This window comes from Callithrix jacchus, chromosome 15 (assembly GCF_049354715.1).
Source record: "Callithrix jacchus isolate 240 chromosome 15, calJac240_pri, whole genome shotgun sequence".
NCBI lineage: Eukaryota > Metazoa > Chordata > Mammalia > Primates > Cebidae > Callithrix > Callithrix jacchus.
The window spans coordinates 66,121,218-66,138,296 of record NC_133516.1 but is presented as its reverse complement, the minus strand read 5'-3'; the positions used below and the strand labels follow the sequence as shown (position 1 = coordinate 66,138,296).

The 17,079-nt window shown below is 34.9% G+C and overlaps 1 protein-coding gene and 1 non-coding gene across 4 annotated transcripts in view; one reads left to right on the top strand and one right to left on the bottom strand.

Annotated features, from left to right (window-relative positions):
* Positions 1 to 17,079, top strand: part of RAD18 (RAD18 E3 ubiquitin protein ligase) — a 99,228-nt gene that overhangs the window by 32,395 nt on the left and 49,754 nt on the right. For 2 of the 3 annotated variants that reach the window (XM_017965050.4, XM_008982083.5), the window contains exons 5-8: positions 2,810 to 3,147; positions 4,090 to 4,164; positions 5,358 to 5,457; positions 8,973 to 9,157. In XM_017965050.4, the coding sequence (XP_017820539.2) occupies positions 2,810 to 3,147; positions 4,090 to 4,164; positions 5,358 to 5,457; positions 8,973 to 9,157 (698 nt within the window). The remainder of the gene's footprint in view (positions 1 to 2,809; positions 3,148 to 4,089; positions 4,165 to 5,357; positions 5,458 to 8,972; positions 9,158 to 17,079) is intronic. The other variant, XM_002758601.7, reaches the window with a different exon arrangement.
* On the bottom strand, positions 13,677 to 13,814 carry LOC118148187 (small nucleolar RNA SNORA43). Its single transcript, XR_004734963.1, has one exon. It is a non-coding gene; the product is annotated as a small nucleolar RNA SNORA43 (small nucleolar RNA).

Below are 17,079 nucleotides of genomic sequence, written 5' to 3'. Positions count from 1 at the left end.
CTCTTCTTCAAGACTGCTGGCATTTTAGGGCCTTTGCATTTCCATATAGATTTTAGAATGCATATATGATTTCCACTTCCAAAAAAGTAGCTTGTATTTTGATTGAGATTGCCTTGAGTTTATAAATCAATGTGGGAAAAATGCCCACTTTCTTAACATTGACGTGAAATAGCTCTTCATTCATTTTGGCCTTTTATCTCTAAGCAGTGTTTTATAGTTTTCAGGACATAGGTTTTGCACATTTTCATTAAATTTATTCACAAATATTTAATATTTTCAGATGACATTTTAAGTGGTATTTTAAAATTTTTTAAAATTTTATTTTTTGTTTGCTAATATATAGGTATAACATTAATTTTTATTTATTGACATTAGATACAGAATCTTTTGAAAATTCTCTTATTCTAGGTCCTAGTAGATTCTTTGGGATTTTCTTTGTACATAATCATTTTATTTGTAAATAAAGTTTTCTCTCCAGGTGGTGGTGATAGACATCCTTGTTTTATTTCCTGTCTTTGGAGGAGATGTCAGTGCTTCACTAATGACTGATACTAGCTATAGCTTTTGTGAAAATATCTTTTATCAGATTAAGAAAGTTTCCTTCTATTCCTAGTTATCTGAACGTTTTTATTTTGAATGGGTGTTAAAATTTATCAAATGCTTTCTCTGCATTTATTGAGATGATTATATAGTTTTTCTCCTTTATTTTGCTTATGTGGGGAATTGCACTGGTTGATTTTTCAAATAGTAAACCAGCCTTGCATTCTGGAATAAATTCTGCTGAGTCATGACACATCACATTTTAAAAATTTATCTTTAGATTTTATTTGTTAATATTTCATTTAGGATTTTTGTGTCTATATGAGAAATTATTGGAAAATTATTGAATAATTTTCCTTTCCTACAATGTGCTTGTGTGGTTTTGTTAGCAAGGTTATGCTGACTTCAGCATAGGTTGGGAAGTGTTTGTTCTTTTCCATTTTCTGGATGAGGTCATATAATATTGATATTATATCTTCCTTAAGTATGTGGTAGAATTTTTTACCAGTGAAGCCGTCTGGGCTTTGAGTTTTCTTTGTGGGAAAGTTTTAAATTATAGCTTCAGTTTCTTTAATAGATAATAAAGGCTCTTCAGGTTTTCTGTTTGTCAATTTTGATGAATAGTGCTTTTCAAAGAATTTGTCCATTTAATCTAAAATTTAAAATTTATTACAAAGTGTTTATAATATCCTCCAATTATCTTTTTTATAGGATTTATAAAGATGTCTTCTTTTAATTCTTTGTTTTGGTAATTTGTATTTTCTCTCATGTATTTCTTAGTTCAGTCTTAGTAGCAATTAATAATTTTGTTAATTTTTTTCAAAGAACCAATGTTTGGCTTCACTTGTTTCACTAGTATCTGTTATTAGTTCCTCTCTTCTTTTGGTTTATTTTTGCTGTTTACTGTTCATTTCCTAACCTTTTAAGTTGGAAGCTTAGAGTATTGGTTGCATTTTGTTCTAACAGGCAGTTAAATTACCAGCTCTTCATCTTTGTTCTGTCAAGGCCTGGTATAATGTTTTCGTAGGTTAGGTCTGTTGGAGTTTTACTTGTATTTTTTCAGTGTGGTCCATTTTTCTAAGATGAGACCTTTGTGGGATCTCACTTGAATATCCATCGTCTTCATAAAGATTTCTCAGCTTTGGCTAGACTTCAGTGCTAATAACTAACTTTCCAGCACTGACCTTTGGGATTTTAAATTACCAGTATCAGCTTTCTACTGGGTCTCCTGTGTTTTTGTCTAGTCATGTGCAGCCCTGGAGATGAGCAGAAGTGGATGTGAATTTCTGAGCAGACTTCTGGGGTTCCCTTTCAGTAGCTACCACATCAGAAAGTACTCTGACCCCTCAATCCTGGACACCTTTGCCCAGAACTCTGATCTCTGATTTTCTCTACTAAGATAACTATTTCCTGCTTAGACTTCATTTTAATACCCAATTCCTAGAAAATGCTTCCAGGGTAAAGTCTTGGGGAAATGTTGGATTACTTAATGTTTTCTTTTTTATCAGGGATTGCAGCCTTGTGTTGATTTCAGTCCAGTGCCTACAAAGAGTTGGTTTTTTTTTTTTAATGTGTGTTAGGCCATTCTTGCATTGCCATAAGTAAAACCTGAGGCTGGGCAATTTACAAAGAAAAGAGGTTTAGTTGGCTTATAGTTTTGCAGTTGTACAAGCTATCTGCTCAGCTTCTAGTGAGGTCTTAGGCTGCTTAAAAATCACATTGGAAGGCAAAAGACAGGCGCAGCATTATCACGTGGTTGAGAGTGGAAGCAAGACGGGGGCATAGGTGCCACACACTTTTAAACCAGATCACATGAGAATTCACTGTCACAAGGACAGCACTAAGGGAACGGTGCTAAACCATTCATGAGAAATTCGCCCTCCTGATCCAATCACCTTTCACCAGGTCCCGCCTCCAACATTGGGAATCACATTTCAACATGAGATTTGGTGGAAACAATATCCAGACTCTATCAGTATATTTTGTTCAGATCTTAAAGTTACTTACAGTTGGAGATTAGGTCTCATATAAGCTATTCTCTTTGGTCTAAAGCTGATTTCCTTTCATTTTGTTTTATTGACACATAACTGCCTTTTAAGTTAGATTTATTGCTTTGAGTTATTCTAGAAGAAACTTTGGTTTGTTTGTCATTATAGTATAAGTCCTGTATTTCTGAAAACAAGGTTAATTGGGAAAACAGCATATGTCAGTTAATTTATTGTATAAAATTTGATATCTTAATTATCTGTTGTGTTTTTTGTACTTCAAGGAATCATCTGTTGCAGTTTGCTTTAGAGTCACCACCCAAATTTCCTGCTTCTTCCTCATCAAAGAATCTTGCTGTCAAGGTAGATACTCCTATAGCCTCCAGATTGTCTTTAAAGCAGGGGAGCAGGTTAATGGATAATTTCTTGATCAGAGAAACGAGTGTTTCTACATCAGAGTTGTTGATAAAAGAAAATGAAAGCAAATTCAGCCCTCCAAAAGAGGCAAGCCCTGCTGCAAAGACCAAAGAGACACGTTCTGTAGAAGAGATGGCTCCAGGTTCCTCAGAGGCTCAGCGTCCTGAGACACCCTCAACATCCACTTTGAAACAAGTTACTAAAGGTAGGAAGTTATTTTCATATGTGGAAGTATGGAAATCTTTTCATCCACTTGACATAAGAATAAATAGGCAACATCTTTGAGGGGGAAGGAATGGTAAAGGACAAATAATATTTCACTGTGTCATAGTCTCAGCCATTGATGTAGATATGTTTGTTCTTTTTCAGAAATAGGAATTCAGGCTGACTGCTACAAAAAGTATACAATTTTAATTAGTTCAGGCTTCAAGTATGGCACACTTCAAGTATGGCAGTAGCTTTCTGTTTTTAGCTTTTAATCCTTTTCTCCCCAATTCAGTGTATCAGTTTGCATATAATCTTGAAGAGCTCTTTTTATCTTATTTTGCCACTGCTTGACCACCTCCTCACTGTTCTGCCTGCCATGTAGAGCCTTTGACAATTGGAGCCCTACCCTAGTCATCCCGCCATATTGCTGACCTCTCCCTCTCAGAAGTCTTGCTCTAGCCAAGCTGATCTCCCCACTGTTCCTCCAGTACACCGAGGAATTGGCACACTTCAGCTGGAAGATCTAATCTGGCTTGCCACCTGTTTTTGTAAATAAAAGTTTGCATACCCATTTGTTTACATATGACTGTGGCTGCTTTCATGCTACAGTGGCAGAGTTGCGTGGTTGTGACAGAGGCCATATGATTCATAAAGTCTAAGTTCTTCACTACCTGCCCCTTCACTAAGAATGTTTGGTGACCGCAAATATTCTTAGTGAATGTTATTTCAGTTCTGTATTTCAGTATAGAACTAAAAAGTTCTATACCTTTCCAGACTCTATCCGGATCTTCACTATTCGTTGGTTATGTTAGAAAACACTGTCTCACATCACAAAAGTGCTATAACACTTGTTTTCTGGACTGTTTTATATACCATTTGCTTAGCTGTTTGATAAATATGTCAGCTTGTTTAACCTTTTGTTTTTGTGTCTTCTTTCCAGTGAAGTTTAGAGCACGTTTTAGGCAGAAACTCTTAGACATCTTTGGTATACCCATACCATACACAGTGCAGAGATGTGAGTGTTTATTAAACTTAGATTGAATTAGTTTGTTAGTACTTATGTGTTTACTTCTTTAAAAGAGATATAAATTTCACTTACATTTTCTTTTTCTTTTTTTTTGGAGACGGAGTTTTGCTCTTGTTATTCAGGCTGGAGTGCAATGGTGCGATCTCAGCTCACCACAACCTCCACCTCCTGGGTTCAGGCAATTCTCCTGCCTCAGCATCCTGAGTAGCTGGGATTACAGGCACGTGCCACCATGCCCAGCTAATTTTTTGTATTTTTAGTAGAGATGGGGTTTCACCATGTTGACCAGGATGGTCTTGATCTCTTGACCTCATGATCCGCCTGCCTCAGCCTCCCAAAGTGCTGGGATTACAGGCGTGAGCCACTGCGCCTAGCCCGACTTACAGTTTTAACTATATCCTTAGTCTTTTTACCAATTGACAATTCTTATTGTAGTATTTTTTAGCTTGATGGTTAACTGTTTTTCCCCTAGCAAAACCTTTTTTTCCCAAATGAAATTTTACAATAAACCATAACATATAAAATAGATTGTTCTGTTCCACCTGTACTCCTGCCTATTTATCCATGGTGATCTGTAGGCCCTGAGATACCCCCACAGATCTCTGCAACTTTATGAAATAGTTTGAGAATGACAGTATTCCTTAATTTTAACATTATATATGGAATTACAAATGAGAGCTAAATTAACAAATTTGTAATCATTGACAAAATTGAACAGTAGTTGGCCCAACTCAATAATTATTTAATCTAGTTGTACCTGTCCTTTGCCCAGCCCCTGGGCCAGGTATATCTTACTGAGGTTACTCTTGCTTCTATGCTAAACATGGATAGCTCCTAAGGCTTGGGAAAATTTAAGATTAGTTTTATTATAATTTGGTCATACCTTGGTAGAAAAGATTTAACCAAAGCATTTTCTAGTAAACGAACTTTCAAGCTTATTTGCAGTTTCTTCTTCTGGGCCTAGGACTTCAACTGTGTGACCTTCCACAATTTGGCCATTACCCAGTAACCAGTCTGTCCCACTCCTGTTGTCCTGATGGGCCATTCTTTTTCTTTTCTGCTTTTCTAAGTGCATATTAAGTTGGAATTCTTTTTTACTTTAATTGCTGAAAAGATTCCAGTTTACATTACTTTTGCCCCTTCTACAATTAATAAAGTCTTTTTCTTTTTAAAAAATACAGTGGATTGTCCTGTTTGTGGGGTTAACATTCCAGAAAATCACATTAATAAGCATTTAGATAGCTGTTTAACACGCGAAGAGAAGAAGGAAAGCCTCAGAAGGTAAGGAGGCTGGGCAGAACCATTGAGCTACTTTAGCTGGATGTCTCTTGTGCTTTATAAACTTGGGGGAAAATTACAGTATTCATTTTATCCTGGCGACTGTATTTCCCACTCTTACTTGATTTCTCCTTTAATCCTGTTGGCTGCCTCTTCCAATTCCTCTCCTCTGTTCTGTCTTCAACTCCCACATTACCAACTATGATTAGTTGTATTGAATATTTGAACTGCTACTAAATTTGACTTAATAAGAAATTAGTGACTTCACATTCAATTCTTTTTAAAGTTTTTTTTTTCTCTTAGAATTTTAGAACTACCAAAAAGCCTCTTGGCCAAAGAAAGCAAGATTAGACTCTAAATATAGGATATAGGAAATCTTTCTTTGGTCCTTAAGATGCTCAGGAGTTTTAAAATTTAAAATCAAAGTTTTCAAAAATTTTTGACTAGGAAATTTTATATATATATATATTATATAATATAAAAAGGTATGAAAATGCAAATGTGAAATGTAATGTTGTATCCCATCTCACCCCAACCCCACACCATCCAGGTAATGTAACTAATAAATTGTCAGCTTAGTATTTGCATCTGAACTACTGTGCTATTCTGCCTCTCTTGTACATCAAAGTAACTGTAATTTTTAAACTAGTCCGCTACTGTTATACATACAAGTTGTTCAGGAATGAAATATTAGACAAACTTAAGTTGAAAGGCATTAAGGAATCAATGCATAATAAAGAATCAGAAGATGCAATTTAGATGAGTCTGGTGATGAAGGGAGAAAGATGAGATGGTAGTTTGGAGAAGGAGTGAGTGGTGTGAAGATCAAGGGAAGATGTTTTTAAAAACAGGAGTTTAAGCCTTCAGTCTCTTTCCTTCCACTATCTCCAGGGAGAGAGCAGAGGATAAATGGAAGAAACTGAGGAGCACAAGAGCCTAGTATTGAGGTTATCCTTGACATGCAGAAAGGACTCTTCTGAAACAGGAGGCAAGGGGAAGCTAATAGGTGGTAATTCAGAGATATTTGGAAAAGAAGAGGAGGGAAACTGAAGAAATTACTGTCCTTCTTTAGTTGTATCCTGGGAAGTGGTGATGAAAGAATGATTTGCTTCTATGTTCAGACTGTTTTAAAGGACTTTGAAGACTATTTTCCAAAAACAGTGTTAATAAAACAGAGCCATCGTATTATTGTGATTAAAGATGTCACTTAATTTTTATAAGTAAATTTGGAGTGAATGCAGATATTGAGGGTCAGATTCATGCTGTTATAACTTACAAAAGCTAACATATAAAACACAGTGATGCCTTATTAAAAATGGTAGACATACTTGAGTCCAAACGTGGGGCAGTTTTGCATGCACAGTACTCCCACCTGGTGGGCAATTTTGTTGATGACAATAAAATTTACATTTTTAGGTGGCTTAGTGGCGATTTTAAGAAAATGAGTAGTGCTAAGGATTATTTCCTGTAAGCCACGAGAGTCAGATGACCTTCTTTTCTCTTTAGAAATGCATGAGTTGGGAATATAGAAGCTGAGTATATTATTTTTGAAGAATAAGGAATCTGCACTGATGATGTTGCCTGGACTACCCTTTTTCTAGATCCATTCATCAGTTTGAATACATTTCTGATAGATCATTTCTGATGCTGTCAGTTTATTTAAAGGCATACTTGTCCATGTGTAATTAAGTTCTAACAGTGAGTCAAATTTCTTCTCCAAAGAATACTATAGTCCTCCCAGTGCTCTGTAGTGAACTTAGAATTAGAAGCACTACCTCCTGGGTACCCCTCTTAGTGTGTTAAAGGCTTTGAGAGGTCCTACATTAAGGATGACTGTTAGGTTTTAATTTAGTAATTCCTAAATTTATTTGACCACCAAATCTTTCTGTCCTCATCACTTCCATCTTACAAAACTGGTGTTTGTGGAGTCACTGAATACAACATTGGCCATGTCCTTCTTTAGTATCCAGGCCCCAGGATCGGGTCACAGAGAAGAGGCCGTGCAAGTTTTCCTGTTTTCCTCCACAATATCCTGACAGGCCATTTGCTGGATGTGAGTGGCAGCCCTTAACCCTTCTGTATAAAACCATGTCAGAACTGATTCAGAGAATGTACTCTTCCTTTGATGTCCTCAGATTCTGAGGGCCCTTAAATGTATTACTCAGTTCTACTAAATCATAGAAGAAAAGTAAATGTCATTTTCGTGTTTGGGGAAACATTTATCAGGTTTCATGTTTTTAAATTCCTGACAGAAATTGTTGATCTTTGGTGGTGCTTTTTATTGTAAATGCCAGTGAACAGTACAGTTCTTCAATAGAATTTCACAGTCATAGTTTAATCATCTATCCTTGATAAAACAAATATTTTAGATACAGACTTAATGAATCATCTCTCCCTCTGTGCTTGTATAAACACAAAATGATTCAGCAGTTGTTACCTACTGAGATTTCATTTTGCCATAATTTTATCAGTCTTGTAGAGCCTGATGGGCTGTCATTATAAGAGCAATTTTCAGAAAAATATAATCTGTTGAGAGTTTGCAGGTCTTTTCACAGTTAATTAGTTATTTCTGGCTTTATTTTTTATTATTACAACATAAAAGACATAATTTAGTCAGGTAATGGCACTGTTGGTTAATAGAGAAATTTTTGATTGTTTTCAGTCTATACCTGACTGTAATATTTCTCTGTTTGATTATGGGACCATTTATATCAGATTTACTCCAGAGAACCTTGTTGAAAATAGAGATTTTAGATGTCCGCTTCAGACCTGAACCACAATTGGTGGATGGTGTGGAGAAGGGGACTGAGAATCTGCATTTTAAATAAACTCTTTAGGTGCTTCTTAGGTACACTAACGTTTGGGACAGCATCCTGTGAGCTAGTTATATGCAAATCCTTTGTAAAAACTTGTTTTTTGGATAAACCTATTATTTCAAGTTTCTGTTAATTTTCATTTGAATCTTTGCTATTCTCATTTTGAAATGATGGCAAGTGTAATGACCTCCTTGAGAATGTTTTTGTTTAGCACCTAATTGCCATAAAGCTGAGCTAGGTAGAGAACCTACTATAATCAGATGAAATGGATTAAAACTCACTAAGGAGTTCCTGTTTACGGAATTGTCTCAAGTCATTGGTACTTTTAGGTAGTTTACATTTTAGCCCAGTAGGTCTATGTAAGTGTGATTCTAAGTGAAGTCCTCATAACATATACCAAAAGCCTTACATATGTGTCTTCTAAGTGTGCCTCTGTAGGTATGACCTCTTTTTGAGACCCAAGTCTCTCACTTCTGGTGCCATCTAGGCCCCTGTGTCTGAATATGTCACCAGCACCTCAGATGCATTATGTTAGACAGTCAGCTTTATCTGCAAACTCGATTCTTCTCTCTCCTTTTTATCTTAATGGTTCTACTAGTTCTCCAGTCACCTAGTTGTTGAATCAGAAGATAAATTGCCATTTTACATGAAAAGCATTTGATAATTCACAATAATCATCAGGAATCTTTCTCCCCTTTTCAGTTCTGTTTACAAAAGGAAGCCGCTGCCCAAAACTGTATATAATTTGCTCTCTGATCGTGATTTAAAGAAAAAACTAAAAGAGCATGGATTATCTATTCAAGGAAATAAACAACAGCTCATTAAAAGGCACCAAGAATTTGTACACATGTACAATGCCCAGTGCGATGCTTTGCATCCTAAATCAGGTAAAGTAATAAAACAGTGAGTCATGCTTACCTTCTGGATAAAGAAATTTGGTGTAGCTCAGAAATCATATACCATAGAAAAATATTGTAAATAAATACATTTTTGATAAAGGTAAGACATGAGAATGTCTTCCTTCAAAATGTACCTACAGTTTGCTTTGATAAGCCAGGTTATTCTCAGCCTGTCTTCCAATGCTCAGATCTCTTCTCAGAGACACTGCTATTGCCAGTTTCTCATGTGCCTTTCTAGGGAAAGTGTGGTGGGGAAGAATGGATCTGGAGAGCCTGGGTTACGGTGCCGTTTTTCAGCTTTATGGCTTGGTGACTATGGGCATGTTACTTGATATCTCTGTACCTCAGTTTTCTCATTCAAAAAATAAGGGTTATAATACTGCCTACTTCATAATGTTGAGAGGAATAAATGATAAAAGCCATGGAAAGTGCCTCGGACAGTACCTTAACAAGTAGTTAGCATTCAGTAAATGTTGCCATTATGATTTTTGTACACAAACATAAATGCTTTTCATTACTGTTTTACAAAATGTTAGTATTCTGTGTAGTGCACAATTTAACGGTTGGTTCTTTTCATTAAACCACACACATATGTTGGAGTTCTTTCTATTATTAACATATAGAATTGCTTAATTTAAAAAAACTTGGTGAATAACGTGCAAACATTAAACACACAACGTATAAGTGTATTGTTTAGTGAATTATCACAAAGTAAATTTCATAAAGTGAAAATGTTGTAGCCACTACTGAGATCACTACTGGCATCCCAGAAGCTATCTGCCCCCCTCCCATTCACTACTTCATTCTCACATTTGACCACTGTCTTGACTTCTTAGCCCACATGTTCATTTTGCCTATGGTTGATCTTTAAATAAATGGGACAATAGCTTATGTATTCTTTTGTGCCTGCCCTTATTTGTGCAACATTAAAAGATTCATTCATTTTTGTATACAATTGTATTTTTTTTATTTTTGTTGCTATATGGTGTTCAATTGTATAAACATATCATCTTATCCATTCAGTGTTTAGTAGACATTTCAATTTTTTCCCACTTTTTCTCTGTTATAATGCTGCTGTAAATAATTTTTTACATATCTTTTGGTGCACATCGGTGCATGTTGCTGCTGGATATATATATATATATGAATGAATGAATGGAATTGCTGTTATATATTTGCAGATGTTCAGCTTTCATGGATAGAGCCCCAAATTCAGTAGTCATGTATACTTTCATCAGGAGGGTATGCGGGTGTCGGTTGTTCTACACCTTTGACAACATCACCATTGTTAACTCTCCATTTTAGCCATTCTAGTGGGTCCATGGCAGCACCTTGTTATTTTAATTTGCATTCCTTAATAACTTATCATGTTCAGCACATTTTTATATGCTTATTTTATATGTTTTATATGGCATCTGGATGTCCTGTTTGGTGAAATACCTGTTTAAATCTCATGTCCAATTCTTCTTGGGGATCTATTTTTCTTATTTGTGGGAGTAATTGAAATTTTCTGGATAAAAATATTTTGCTTGATGTATGTATATTTCTAATTTCAACTTTTCACTCTCTTAATGACATCATTTGAAGAGTAGAAGTTCTTCATATAGTTTGATTCATTACATTTTTCCTTTTGGTTAGTGCTTTTACTTTAGCCTATTTCAAGATCATGCAAATCTTCTCTTTCTTTTATCTTTTTTTTTTTTAAAAACTTTATTCTTGCTCTTAAATTTTGATGTACAGTTTATTTGGAATTGATCTTAGCATATGTTGTGAGGTAGAGCACAAGATTGTCTTATTTTTTTCATATGAATAACGAATTGATGCAGCACCACTAATTGAAATGCCATTCTTTCTCCCACTGAATTGCCAGAAGTCTTGGCTGAGAATCAGCTAATTGTACATGTGTACGCCTGGACACTGTTTTGTTCCATTGGACTGTTATTAACCCTTGTGCAGGATAAATACTGTGTGTCTTAAGTACGTTATAAATAATTTATATTAGGTCTTGCTTTCTGGTAATATAGTTCTTCCAGCTTTGATTATTGAAGTTGACTTGATTTTTTTAGGCCTTTTGTATTTCCATATAAGTTTTAAATTGGGATTACATTGAATTTGTAGATCAATTTTGGGATAGTTGATATCTGTATAGTATTTGAGTATTCCAATTCATGAATATAGTTTATCCCTTTATTCATCTTTGATTTTTGTCAGTAATGCTTTGCAGTTTTCAGTGTGGAGGCTTACACATCTTTTTAAAGAGTTATTCTTTGATATTTTTGATGCAGTAGTACATTGTGTTTTGTTAAAAAATGTCAATTTTTATTAGTTACTTGTTTAGAAAAATACAACTACTTTTTGTATAGTTTTCTTATATTCAATGGCTTGTCACTTTGTTATGTGCCCTTTTTATTGAGGTATAATTTACTTACAATATAATCCATTCTTTAAAAGTGTATAGATGAATTTTGACAAATGTATATTGTCATTTAGCCATTATTCTAATTGAAATGTAGAACATTTCCTTCATTAACAAGTTTCAATGCCCCTTTGAAGTATATTCCCTCTCCTTCACTCTAAGACCCTAGGAAATACTGATCTCTTTTTTTTGGCCCTATAATTTTACCTTTTCTAGACTGTCACATAAATGAAATTACACAAATTGTATAGTATGTAGTCTTTTACGTATGGCATCTGTCACTGGGTATAATACTTTTGAGATTTTTTTCATGTTGCTTTTACCAGTAGTATATATATTATTTATTTATTTATTTATTGAGATGGAGTTTTGCTTTTGTTACCCAGGCTGGAGTGCAATGGCACGATCTCGGCTCACCGCAACCTCCGCCTCCTGGGTTCAGGCAGTTCTCCTGCCTCAGCCTCCTGAGTAGCTGGGATTACAGGCACGCGCCACCATGTCCAGCTAATTTTTTGTATCTTTAGTAGAGACAGGGTTTCACCATTTTGACCAGGATGGTCTCGATCTCTTGACCTCGTGATCCACATGCCTTGGCCTCCCAAAGTGCTGGGATTACAGGCTTGAGCCACCGTATTTATTTATTTTTTAGATGGAGTCTCGCTCTGTTGCCCAGGCTGGAGTGCAGTGGCATGATCTTGACTCAGTGCAACCTCCGCCTCCCTGGTTCAAGCGATTCTCGTGCCTCAGCCTCCCGAATAGCTGGACTACAGGTGCCTGCCACCACACCCAGCTAATTTTTGTATTTTTAGTAGAGACGGGATTTCACTATATTGGCCAGGCTAGTCTCGAACTTCTGACCTTGTGATCTACCCTCCTTAGACTCCCAAAGTGCTGGGATTACAGGTATGAGTCACCATGGCTGGCCAGTGCATTTATTTTTTATTGCTTGGCAGTGTTCTGCTTATGGCCACAATTTGCCTACCCTTTTACCTATTAATGGACAACTGGACTATGTTCAATTTTTTTTTTATTATCGATAAAGCTGTTGTGAACATGGGTTCACAGATCTTTGTGTAACCATATGTTTTCATTTCTCTTGGGTGAAGTTGAATTGCTGGGTCATATGGTAAATGTAACTATAAGAACCTGCCATATAGTTTTTCAAATGACTGAACCATTTTGCATTGTGTGAGAGAGTCCCACTTTTTCCACACCCTTGCTAACACTTGGTATTTTCATTCTTCTTAATTTTAGCCATTCTAGTGGGTGTGCAGTAGTGGTATCTCATGATGGTTTTAATTTGCATTTTCCTGTGACTAGTGGTGTCTACTGTCTTTTGATGTTTTTATTTGCTATTTGTGTATTTTCTTTGATAAAGGATCTGTTGAAATATTCTGCCCCTTAACTCCTTTTATTGATTTGTAAGTTATTTCTATATTTTGGATACTGAATTCGTTAAATATATGTGTTGTGAATATTTTATCTTAGTATGTGGCTTACCTTGTCATTTTCTTAATGATATCTTTGAAGAGCAGAGATGAAATTAGTTTACTTTTTTATTTTATGATTTATGGGTCTTGTGTATCATTTCATGATATGTAATTGTATTGTGTATCAACAAAATATTTGCCTATCCTAAGATCACAAAGATTTTCTCCTGTGTTATTTTCAGGAGTTTTATAATTTTAGTTTTTGTATTTAAATCTATGATCCATTTTCATTTAGTTTTTCTACATGGTAGAAGGTAAATGTCAAAGTTCATTTAAAAAATATGTATATCTAGTTTTTCAGCACATTTGTTGAAAAGACTCTTTTCCCCATTGAATTACTTTGCCTCCATTGTGAAAAACCTGTTGGCCATGTATAGTATGTGAATCTGTCTAGAATCTATTCCGTTCCATTGATCTGTGTATCTTTTCTTTCACCTATGCCACACTCTTGATTTCTGTAACGTTATAGTAAGTCTTAAAATTATTAGGTAGTATAAGTCCTTCAACTGTGTTCTCAAAATTGTTGTAGGTCCTTTGCAATTCTACATAAATGTTAGACTCAGGTTTTTTTTTTTTCTTCTGTTTGTTTTTTCTCTCTAAGAAATGTCAGGCTATTCTCCATTCTTGTTGTTTACTGTTTTCCGAATATTGAGTGTGGAAATAACCACTTTGACTTTTCCCCGATGTTACAGGCAGAGCAGAGCATCTGCATCTGTGCTGCTGGTAGGTCCAGGACAGCATCTGCAGGGCAGTCAGTTTATTAATGTGTACCTTTTGGGATTTTGAGTGAGATTATATAGATCAGCTTAGAACTCATATCTTAACAATATTAAGACTTTTAATATATAATCTTGGTATGTCTCTTTAGGCCTCCTTTAATTTCTCTCAATAGTGCTGTCTAGTTTTTTATGTATGTGTGTTCCATGTATTTTGTTAAATTTATCCCTAAATATTTTATGTCTTTTGGTGCTATTGTGAGTGGTGTTTTAAAATTTCAATTTCTTATTGTTTATTACTATTTTGAAGATTCATTTTGATATATTACATTTTATATATTTGTATACTATTAACTAGTGAAATTCACTATTTCTGATTTTTTATAGATTTCATAGGATTTTCATATACACAGTCAAGGTTACATGTCAAAACAAGTTTTTTTTTCAGTTGATATGCATTTTATTTATTTTTCTACCCTTGGTTGGTTGCACTGGTAGAACCTCCAGTGCGATGTGGAATAAAAGTGATGTAGGCAAATATCCTTTCCTTTCCCCAATCTTTTTTTTATATGAATTTTTAAAGAAAGGATCTCTAACTTTCATCTGATTTTTCAGGGGTCTATCTCCCCAAAAGGAAGAATAATTGCCTTCAAAAATACATTTGAGTGACAATACTATTGCATCAATATACGTTCTTTTAATTCTGGAATACCCCAATCTTACAGGTAATACATTTAGTCTTTCACTATTAACTCTGATAGGTTTTCATAAATGCCTTTTATTCGGTTGAGGACATTTCTTCCCTTCCTAGTTTATTGAGAATTACGAAGGAACATTGAATTGTCAATTTCTTATTCTGCATCTATTGAGATTATAATATTTTTTCTTTATTCTGTGATATGATTTATAAAATTGAGTTTTAATCAGTTTGTTGAAATATGATTCATATAATACATAATTCATAGCCACCTAAATTGTACATACAGTTCAGTGGTTTTCAGTATATTCACAGACTGTGAATGATATTCACAACTATCATCACATTAAATTTAAAAAAATTATTGTTACCCAAAAAGACCACAGTATCCATTGGCATCATTTTCTACCAACCTTTCCAGCTCTAGATAGCCAGTAATTTACTTTCTGTCTCTAGATTTGTCTATTCTGGATATTCCCTTTAAATGGAATCATAGCTTGTAGTCTTTTATAAACTAACTTCTTTCACTTGTATAATGTTTTCAAGGTTTATCTATGGTCAATACTCATTCATTTTCATTGCCAAATAATATTCCAGTGTATGAATATGTCACATTTTTCTGTCTGTTCATTAGTTCACATCTGACATTTTTCTGCTTTTTGGCTATTATAAATAATGCTGTTACGAACATTATGTAAAATTTTTTGTGTGGATATACGTTTTCATTTCTATTGTGTATTTGAATTGGTGAATCATATGGTAACTCTATTTTAACATTTTGAGGAATTGCTAAACTGTCGTATAAAGTGACTACACCATTTTACATCCTATCAGCAACATATACAACTTCCAGTTGGTCTGGGCACAGTGGTTCATGCCTGTAATCCCAACACTTTGGGAGGCCGAGGCGGGTGAATCACCTGAGGTCAGGAATTGGAGACTAGCCTGGCCAATATGGTGAAACCGTTCTCTACTAAAAACACAAAATATCAGCTAGGTGATGGTGGTGGGTGCCTGTAATCCCAGCTACTTAGGAGGCTGAGTCCGGAGAATTGCATGAACCGAGTAAGCAGAGGTTGCAGTGAGCCAGGATCGCACTATTGCACTCCAGCTTGCATGGCAGAGTCAGACTCCATCTCAAAAAAAAAAAAAAAGAAAAAAAGAGTTCCAATTGCTCCATGTCCTTGCCAACACCTGTTAGTCTGTCTTTTTTATTGTTATTCTCCTACTGAATGTGGTATTAATTTGCATTACACTGATTAATTTTTGAATATTAAACTAACCATTCATCTTTAGCAAGGAATGTGTTCATTTCATCTAAGTTGTTGAATCTATTACCAGAGGGTTCTTTTTGTTTTTGTTTTTTTTTAAGTAACATTTTCTTGTTAACCTTTTAATATCTATGGGATTTGTGGTGATTTACTACTGTCTTTCATTTTCTATACTGAAAATGTGTCTTCTTTTTTCCTGATTGTTCTTCCTACAAGTATTAATTTTTCTCATTTTTCTAAAGAGCCAACCTTCAGCTTCATTTTTCTCGAATTGTTTTTTCTCAGTTTTTGTCTGTTTTTCTATTTCATTGAATTCCAATCTTTTATGATTTCTCTCTTTCTACTTACTTTAGGTTTAATTTGGTCTTCTTTTTTTTTTTTTTAGCTTGTTGTGGAAGTTTAGATAATTAATTTCAGATTGTTCTCTATGTACTCAAAATACAGATTTTTCTCTTAAATACTATTTTGCCTGCATTCACAAACATTGATAGGTTGTATTTTCCTTTTCTGGTTTTTTGAGACGGAGTCTTGCTCTGTCACCAGGCTGGAGTGCAGTGGTATAATCTCGACTCACTGCAACCTCTGCCTCCTGGTTTCAAGGGATTCTTCTGCCTCAACTTCCTGAGTAGCTGGGACCACAGGCGCGTGCCACCATGCCTGGCTAATTTTTTTTTGTATTTTTAGTAGAAGCAGGGTTTCACCATATTGGCCAGGATGGACTTGATCTCTTGACCTCGTGATCCGCCCACCTTGGCCTCCCAAAGTGCTGGGATTACAGGCGTGAGCCACAGCGCCCGGCCTTTACTGAATGTATTTTCCTTTACATTCAGTTAAAATATTTTCTAGTTTTTGTTGTAGATTCTTCTTTGACTCATATATTATATAGAAGTATTGTTTAATTTTTAAAGATGTGGTTATTTCTTAGATATCTTTTTATTATTCCTTTCTAATTTGATTCCATGGTGGTTCAGAGAACCTGTTCTGTGTGAAATCTGTATGATTTCAGACCTTTTACATTTATTGAGATGTGCTTTATAACTTAGGTGTTAGGTCTTCCTGGTGAATATTGAATAAATACTTGAAAAGTTTGCTTTTTTGTATAGTGATCTGTAAATGTTAGTTATGTAAATTTGCTTGATAGCGTATTCAAGTCTTCAACACCCTTGATGATAGTCTGTTTACTGATTCTATCAATTACTGAGAAGCTTTTTGAAATATCCAACTGTATTTATAGATTTTTCATTTTCCCTGTCAATATTTTCAGTTTTGTTGTATTTTGATTCTCTTAGTAGTATTATGTATCTTCTTGATTACTTAGCC